This window comes from Papaver somniferum, chromosome 3, assembly GCF_003573695.1.
Source record: "Papaver somniferum cultivar HN1 chromosome 3, ASM357369v1, whole genome shotgun sequence".
NCBI classification, from domain to species: Eukaryota; Viridiplantae; Streptophyta; class Magnoliopsida; order Ranunculales; family Papaveraceae; genus Papaver; species Papaver somniferum.
In genome coordinates, this window is record NC_039360.1 from 124,348,363 (window position 1) to 124,357,685 (window position 9,323).

General features: G+C 37.4%; 1 protein-coding gene across 2 annotated transcripts; it reads right to left on the bottom strand.

Moving 5' to 3' along the window:
• Positions 1 to 3,466: 3,466 nt before the first annotated feature.
• Positions 3,467 to 7,992, bottom strand: LOC113357270 (serine/arginine-rich SC35-like splicing factor SCL28). 2 transcript variants are annotated; one of them, XM_026600627.1, is made up of 7 exons: positions 7,641 to 7,992; positions 6,537 to 6,614; positions 6,152 to 6,316; positions 5,983 to 6,053; positions 5,791 to 5,830; positions 3,903 to 4,394; positions 3,467 to 3,730 (listed from the first exon to the last, which is right to left on the bottom strand). In XM_026600627.1, the coding sequence occupies exons 1-7, from the start codon at positions 7,874 to 7,876 to the stop codon at positions 3,724 to 3,726; spliced, it is 1,089 nt and encodes a 362-aa protein (XP_026456412.1). In that variant the 5' UTR covers positions 7,877 to 7,992; the 3' UTR covers positions 3,467 to 3,723. The 2 variants fall into 2 exon arrangements, with proteins under 2 accessions (XP_026456412.1, XP_026456411.1); XM_026600626.1 differs by having other exon boundaries at positions 5,983 to 6,056.
• Between the last annotated feature and the right edge of the window lie 1,331 nt (positions 7,993 to 9,323).

Sequence of the window (9,323 nt, forward strand, 5' to 3'; positions counted from 1 at the left end):
TGTCTTCTGGTAGAAGTTCTACGGACCAATTTGGGTGAACTACATTTCGGTTTGATTCCTATTGAGGATATGTAGGCAACCAGCGATGGTGCAATCGATGTTCAGAAGATGGAGGGATAACAAGTTGATCGTCTCATGCATGAATGCATGATCCGAGGTGGAGAATTGTAAGGAAACGTGGGTTTCCTAGTTCAGGTCAAAGAAGAAGGCTAAATTCTAGGAGGTTCCGAAAAGGCTCTGTTAGGGAAACGTAGCTGGCTTAGGACAACTTCCATATATAAGATGGGTTTCCAAATTGACCATGGTTTCCTTGGGAACCAAGTTTGTGACTCCTATATAAGGAGGTCTAGGCTAAGTGTTTTAGGCGTGGAATCCTCAATGTAAATATCATAGAGATGTGAGGGATTCATCCCACCTATTTAGGTGGTTATGTGAGAGACCTAATGGTGGAAGGAGTACACCATTATGGTGCTTATGGGATACTTATCGATGTTGGAAGATATGTCGTTATGGAGTATTCATATGGAGATGTTGGTAAGACATCTTGTTGAGGAGAAGATCATCTTGGTGGTGCTGGATTAGATTATTGGTGTTGAGCTAAAGGCGTCCATGGTAATCTATGTCAGGGTGTGCAGAGAAGATCATCTCGTTGTGGTAGACAATACGGTAAATATTATCTCATATGGGTGAAGACACTACTTTGGATCTTATAGGGTGCTTGTGAGAGTTCTTGTTTCCGGTCACGTTGTGGTGAGTCGATGGATTGATTTAATCAATCATTTGTATAATTCTCAGTGGTGATTCTATAATGAATAAAGAGGTCGTAGCCGTTTGGTGGATGTAGACAATAGTACACACATTGTGTATATTGTTGAATCACGTTAAATCCGTGAGTACTTTATTTCTTGTTGCTTTGTTTATGGCTTGCATCTGTGTGGTTCTCTTTCTCATCTTCTTATCCTAGATCGAAGTGAGGTTCATGGAGCAATCCGAGAGATCAAGTGTTTCTTTTTAGCTATTTTGTTTCAGCAGTATTAGCATGTAGATGGCTCTGAACCCCAATAGTCTGAACATGCACAAGATGACGAGAAGCTTATGAAAGAGCTTGGAGTCCTAACAAAAGTTGATGATGATCATAATTATCAAGTCAAGAAAGACCTTGAGGAACTGGAAAAACTTTATCGCGAGTGTTGCGCCCGTCGTGATCAGGGTAATTTTCAGTTCAATGGCTTACTGGATCAACTCTCATAGTTCTAGACAAAGAAAAGGAATGATCATGTTGCTTTTTTCCTTCTATCATCTGTTTTACGCCTTGTTGGATATTTATTATATTTTGTTTCTTATTAGTTTTATCATGATTTACTGCAGGAGAATGGATAGAAGTGAAATCAACTACGGGGTAATTTCGGTTTGCTTCATGCCTAGCTAATTGTTTATTGTTATTAACTACGGGGTAATTTAGAACCGACAAGAATAAGTTATTTGCTTCAAGGTTTATGATAAAGGAGCGTGTAGGTGATTGGCCTCCTAATCCGTATGAGATCAAGTATTGTTTTATTGAATTTAATCTGACGGAAAATCCATTGACACAATTTTTTTCACACTACCTCACAGTTTCCACGCTAATTTTATAATGAATTGGTAGTATATTCCTGCTGTAACATTTTACATTCTTATCAAAAACAGTGCATTCTAGGATACCAAACATCGCCACCCACCAGTTTTAACTTCACCTGTTAATCTTTGAATGGCTGATTTTTGAAGTGGTAGATGTTGGTGTTATACGTCTTGGATTGTGCTCATTTTTTGTAGAGATGTAGAACGCTATAAGAATACAATACCAAAATAAAAGCTGTAAATTTGTTATCGTGTAATATTGGGTATATAGGGTGAGAGTGAATGTGTTAACGAACTCCAATCTTAATTTATAATGATAATTAAAAAGCAAAATATTTTATTTTCTTCTTAATTGCAGTGGTCATGATTTCTCCTTATACGGCAGGACTGGAGGTAAAATAACTTATGCGCTCGGTCAACCAGATCATAATCCATGGTGCTAAGGCGGATTATAATTTAAGGATTAAGATGAAGCAGAATTCGATCGTAGTATGTGTGTTGATGATCTTTAATTAATATCTGTGTTTCTGCATGTCAGATAATGGGATGTGCTGAGAATATATATTAGTCCCAAGACATTTCCTTTTCAAGTTTCAACTAGATCGACCCTCATTGTTTTTTCCTCCTCGAGTTTTGTTTCTGCAACAACAGAAATTGTCTAAAGCAAAAACATATTATCCAGTCAGATCTAATTTGGCACATCTTTTTTTGTGTTCTTTTGTATCGCATGCAACCTTTGTATTCATTTCCAAGATATTTTCAACAAAAAAAGAAAAAGAAAAAAAGGAAAATTCGAACACATACACAGCAGAGATAAAGGTCAAATTGTTACATGAGGAATTTCAACTTGGAATTATTACCTACGAAGTTGAGCCATAATACAAGACTCATTCATGTATGATAGCCTTTTTACTCATGGAGCCATGTAGGTATTCATTTTGAAGACAAGTGGTGTGCACTAGTTATAAGAACTACAAAACAGTCCACTATGCCCTGGCCTTGCTGGATCCTTGTGTCTTTAAACCCTTCGGAGGAAGATACTTTGCTGTGGACAGGAACAAAGTCATGGGATTTTAGCGTGAAAGTTTTCTTATGATCTCCAGCTCGAGCATAAAACTGGGATTGTGAACTTCCCGGAAAAGAAAATCTGCATAAAGTGTGCATTTTTCTTAGGTTAAGCTGTATTAGAAAGCCTCCCCACCTTGCACAACTTGCAAATATGAGGTGCAGCTAATATGCATAAATTTTGTGATAACTCCATCGATCATATCTTCATCGAGTGTCCTTTGGCGCTGGAAAGACCTGTCATTCGTACGAGTAAATGAGTAATAAAGAGTTTTCTAGACAAAGAAAAGGAATGATCATGTTGCCTTGGCTGTTCGGCTCATCTTTCAGCCCATTCAGTGAAATAGGTTGATGGACGCTTTCAAGAGGCATAGATTTGTTTGAACAACAGGTGCAGGCAAGATATGGAGTGTATTATGTGTATACATACGTTGCCCGTCTCCTAATGCAAACAGGACAAAAACCTTGCCGGAATTCAAAAGTTTGAACCGTCTAAGAAACAGGTCCCTCGCAGCAGTCTATGCCATCCAAATCAACATCATCCCATCCATGGCCAATCCACTCTGCAAGCATGTTCGAATTTTAAAAAAAATGAATAGTATGATAGTCAGAAATCTGGTAATGAGTTGAAAGGCATCAAAAATTTAAGCAAGATCAATCCCAGTCGACCAATGAAAGTCAATAGTCATGTGGCCAATCTTATAGATATCTCTCTCTCACTGGTCAGTTTCCGCATGACAATTTAACTACAAGATGCACAAGTTAACTAAATAGCGCTTGAATGTGCAAAGCAATGGAAGAACACAAGTAAAGGAAAATGGAAAATTTTAGCATCCATAAAAGTAGCCTTCATGGAAGCATTCTAGTTACATATTTTAATCTTACAGAGGAAGAAAATCAATATAAAAACCTAAATGTGCTTATTGTTCTTGCAACTGAAAAAAAAATTACAAGCTAGCTTCCAGGAAACACCAGTAGCAAGTTCGTCCACTAGCGAAATCCATGCTATGATCAGCCCATTCTTCGTGTCTCGAAGTTATATCATGGACTGAAATAAAAAGAAAGAGAATGAGTAATACTTCAAATCTTTCGCAGCAAGAGAAGTACAGCTTTGCATAACTGGAAAATAGATCAAGATTTCGGCAACAAAGATCAAAAGGATATGCTCTATTGGGTGAAAAGCAGCAGTTCATGACGAAATATAACAAATTGAGGTATACCTGCGGCTGGGTGAACGAGATTTAGAGGGACTCGGACCATTAACTCCTGGACTCGGCGATACATAGTCCCTCGCATCACGCGAGGACCTTGGTGGACTATGAACCTTAGACTCAGGGCTCGGTGACCTCTGATCTGGCCTGTGGTCCTCTTCATGAGATCTTGATCGACTTCGAACTTTGGCTGGTGGAGGGCTAAGTGACCTTCGGTCAGATCCATAGTCCCTCTCATCCCGTGGAGGAGGTGACCTTGAGATAGGACGTCTTGGTGACTTGGAGATGGAACATCTTGGCGACTTGGAGATGGGACGCCTTGGTGACTTGGAGACGGACCGTTCAGGTGACCTTGAGATAGGACGTCTTGGTGACCTTGAGATGGACCGCCCGGGTGACCTTGAGATGGGACGTCTTGGTGACCTTGAGATGGACCGCCCGGGTGACCTTGAGATGGGACGTCTTGGAGAATAGTCATCTCTCGAACCACGATCCCTGCCTCTGCAATTTATCACAGTACCACAATTCAGTACCTCTTTCAAGAGTACAAGCATACACGGCACCACGTAGTTACAGCAGAGTAAGCATGTCTTTAAAATTAAATATCAAACTAACACCAAGGAGAGCTGTATCCAGTGTTTTAAATGAGGTCAGAGATGTGCGATCTCCTTTCATGAATAGAGAATAATTCAAGTCAAAACATAAAGAGATACAAACACAACAATGAAAAAAAATCAGGCGATGCAAACACGATGTATGGAGAGTAGTGCATCAAACCAAAACTCCCTTATTCCCGGTGGGAAGGTTAAGTTATTAAAGTCCCTGTCTGAACCCTGAACCTTTACCTGCAGCGACAATTATCTGGAAAAAAAATTTGGGATTCTTGATCCACAAAATCTTCAAGCTATTCTCTAGAACTGGGAACTGGTTCCTCAGTACCCCATTACTCTAATTTTCTCTTACCCATTTCTCTAAAGACCACTATCTTTCTTTTTCTTTTGAAGGTAACATGGATAACTCAGCAGAAGACTCCTATCTCTAGCAGTAAAGGACTTTGACGGGCTCCAGCTTTATGACACCTCTTTTAACAAACTATAAGGCTCTAGAATCTTTCTTAACTGGACATTAAGCAAAAACCACAACCAAACTTTAAAATGTATAATTAAAAAAAAATGAATCCTCTACTCTGATTATAATCTATCTAGCAAAACCATAATAACCTGGTTTAGAGACCGAAAAATGGAAAGCCACAAATGATTCTTTAGTTACAGTTGATGCTTCTCGGGGGGCTTTAATTGTCATTGATTAGTAAGCAAGAGCCACTTTTTTTGTATCTTTTTTCTTTAGTCTTTACAAACCCATGAAATCTTTATGTCTCTAATCACTTTAAAGATCTGCATGAACAATACCACCACCAAATATTATTCAAAATTTCAGATTCAACGGAATACATGCACAACATGCCCGAGATACAAGCTGCACGTAGCAAAGAATCAGAGATATGGATGGCTATCAGACAGAAGGCCTTCCTTCTGTTAAATGTTTATGGTGCAAGAGATCTGCGAACTATATTAATTACAATAGACAGAGAGCGTGTGGGAGAAATGGCACTGCAACTGGCCAGGCATCAGCAGGGCAAATGAGGTTCAACACACTTACACCAGGCCTTGGAATAGGGAAAAGGGGCTAATCACAAATTATATTGAGTGTAAATTTAAAGTCAATGTAGCAATTAAGTGTGTTGATCTAGAATACCAAACCTCAAGCTTATTGTAGCACAATCTTGCAGTAATTAGCAGATGTGGCAACAGAACAAGATAGATATTCTAGATCAAATTTTCTAGAGGGGCCACATGGTAAGTAAGTGAATAAATCACCACAAAAAGGAAGCACAAACCTTGATTCACGTCTAGCAGGTGAAGGGGATCTTGAATAGGCTGCAAAAAGAAGATTGAAAAGTAGATTTATTTCATTTTATATGCTTATCAACCAGAAATAGACACAAACAAACGCATCTTCTTTCCATGATATAGGAAAGAACATGTATATAGCTACTAAATATTATGTAGAAATAAGATATTGAACTAACAGCGGTGGCGACGTCTTGGGGACCTTGGTGGTGATCGCCTTCTATACCCCCCTCCTCCATGTCGACCACTACTGCTACAAAATAGAAGGAGAGTCAGCTACAACTGAGGAACCATCAGTAGAACAAAATTTTATTAAAACAGAATACTGCAGGATGCAGAGAGAAGTACCTGACACGAGTGGTCTTACGCATTTCTTGTGGAGTTTTTCTGTTTTCTTCAGCGTAGACAATTGTAATCTCTCTCCCACCAATGACTTGATGGTTCATTTGATGCTTGGCTTCAGCTGCATCATCAGCATTCCGAAACTTAACAAATCCAAAGCCTCGAGGTTCTCTGCAGAACCATTTCAAGCAAGTTTTTAGATGAACCATATATTCCAAAATGAAATTTAAGGGACTGATAACTGTATTCCAATACTTCCGGTTAAAAAAAATGTAAAAGTCGAAGAAGCCAATTACAGTCAAATAGTAATCTGATCATGTTCATTTGAAGGAACTATTTCTAGAAGACCTAGATACCCTCTTAAATAACACATACAAATATGAGAACTTACCCAGTGTAATAATTCTTAGGAAGATATACATCCTTGACAGGACCAAAACGTTCAAATGGGATCCGCAGATCTTCAACCCTGCACAGAAACCAAAATATAGTGGGTCCACCATCATGTGGAGCTACAAAATTACCTAGAGCGAGAAAAGCTGGTTCAAGCACAATATGAACACTAGGTGCCAGTAAAAAAATGAAAAAAATATAAAGTAGGTGTAGATCGAAATTGATAAGCAAGTAAAGTGAAGGCTCATGCAGAACCTTACAAGGCGTATATGCCAGCCAACACAAGCATTCAAAGATAAACAAAGCGATGAAGGGCAGTGTGTGAGCTCAATACAAACTGGCCTCAGGAGTACATCAGAATAATAAATTACAAATCACTCTTTTGGAGAAAAACCATAGTGGGGCTTAACAAAAACTTAAACCAGCCAGCAAATAAACATTAAAAACAATATGATGATAATAATGGCGACCCAAACACAAGACAGTTAAAATCTAATCTTCCTTTACTAGACATCACAGTGTTTTGATTTTCATCTGAAACTCACAAGACATATAAACTCAATTTACTGATTCAGGCTGTCGAAAATTTTCTAAACATGCTTTGTTCACTCATCACCAAATGCTAATAAGACACTTGAAGCTTAGAGACCAAATCACCCATATTTCTCAACACTAATAAAAAATGTCAGGAACCATCTGAATACTACTGAAAAACCTCTACTCTATATCATCAATAGACATAGAAAAATCCAAATCTATTCATACTTGTTCAAAATTTTCAAGAACCAAACAAAACCCACTATCAAAATGTACTTGAAACCCTAGTTCTATATCTTCAATAGACAGAAAACACCCAAATCTCTTCATGCTAAATCAAAATTTACTTGAAACCTCAATTCCATATCATCAATAAACGGGAAAAACCTAAATCAATTCATACTCTGGTGAAAATTTCAAAAACCAAATATTAATGACACCCTAACTCTATAACATAAATAGATATAAAAGATACATCAAATTTCAGCATACATAGACAAAACAATTAAGAACAGTAAAACCCTAACAATGAAAAAAGATAAAGAGATAGAGAAAGAGGTTTCACCTGGCATCAAGGGAGATGTTACGAATAAGTAAACCAGTAGGACCAGAAGAACGTCTACTATCTCTATCTCTATCGCTTCCATAAGACCTGTGACTACTACTGCCTCTGTGATAAGATTCTCTTGGTTCATCATCGTAACCACGCTTACTACTACGAGAAGAACGAGGAGGAGGAGGAAGAGGGCTTCTACTCCGTTGAGGACTGTAACTTCTGCTTCTACTTCTGTATCTTCCCATCCTTTCTCAAGATTTTTCTTCAAGGGTTTTGGTTAATGGAGGGAGGGATTGAAAGCCTATTGAAAGAGAAACGAAACCCTAGAAATAAAAAACCAAAACCCCAACCACTGGCAAATATGAAGGGCTAGTTCCAACTCTTTCTACTCTATCTCTACACCACTTTATAAGGGCAACCTTAATCTTTCGAATAGGGTTGCCCCAATGGTCGACCTTAGCGGTGTCTCAATATCGTCCTTCATGGAGGGTAGTACAATTCACCTACAGTATAACCCTATAAAATAATAATATCGGGATGGCAAAATTTATCAATTTATGGCGATATTAAATAATCTCATAAATTAATAATTATTAAATTATACTATATTAGTTAATTTTTTGAAATATTGTCTAATTCTAAAAAAAAAAATCAACAAAATGAACCAATACACCTTATCCAATTCAAATTGTTTCCGTCATTGTAAAATTCGTTTAATGGATGACACCATATCGAAGAATCCAAGTGAAGCGTTAGATAATAAAGGAACTAGATAATTGCAAAATTTAATCAACGGATGTTGAATTTCTTTTAAACTATCCTCAAAAGGATATTATTTCAGATTTGTCGACAGACGAAGAAATAATTGAAAGTGTCGTGGGAAAAGGAGAAAGTGATGATATGGAAGTGGAAGATGAAAGATTAGGTACAAAGACATCTTCCCGTAAAGAAGCTATCAAAGATGCAAAGATATTGAATACCAAAAACTCTAAACTCATTGCATCAGGAAGCAACAACACCAAAAACTCTTCCAATGTTAGAAAAATTCAAGATAAGATTCAATGTGACGTCAATTTTAAGAAAAAGCAAGTCACAATTGAATCTTTCTTTACCAAATTAGCATTTATGTAAAACAAAATTTATATATCGGAGAGTTATTAATTTATATATTCGAAGGGACCTATAGAAAGCTAAAAAAATTATTATTTTATAAATTTATCGAATTATCAATTTAGCACGTTGGTCCCGACTCGGGACTGGCAAAATTTATTAATTTATCGCGATTATTAATTTATCGCGGATTAAATTATAGGGGTTCTACTGTAATACTAGGCACTAATTATATGCACGCCCCAAAAACCTTTTTTTATTGACAAAGGCAAAATTTCATTAAAGAAAGTATTCAGTCAGAAAGGCATGACAAATTACAGAAGAAAAAAGGCAAAGAAAAAGTTGGGAGCTCATGCGTGAACAACACCCCAATTACAAATGATCCTAATTACTTGCACACCGTAAAAACTGTTGTAGTTTTTTAGGTGTTTGTCTACAATGACCAATAATGAATTAGGATTCAACAAAATTTTCAACCAAAGTTCACCACTAAAGCGTTTTGTAGCTGCAAAAGGCTTAGGTACAAATATCAAACCAATAGAAACCACTTCTTGTTGATTTTTAGGATGTCCCAGGCAAAAT

Excerpts from the sequence above, each read along its gene's own strand:
- LOC113357270 (XM_026600626.1), bottom strand. The coding sequence starts at position 7,876 with ATGGGAAGATACAGAAGTAGAAGCAGAAGTTACAGTCCTCAACGGAGT. Across the intron at positions 6,615-7,640 it reads AACATCTCCCTTGATGCCAG|GGTTGAAGATCTGCGGATCC; the intron begins GTGAAACCTCTT and ends GTTTCTGTGCAG. Across the intron at positions 4,395-5,790 it reads CCTGCTAGACGTGAATCAAG|AGGCAGGGATCGTGGTTCGA; the intron begins GTTTGTGCTTCC and ends GATAAATTGCAG.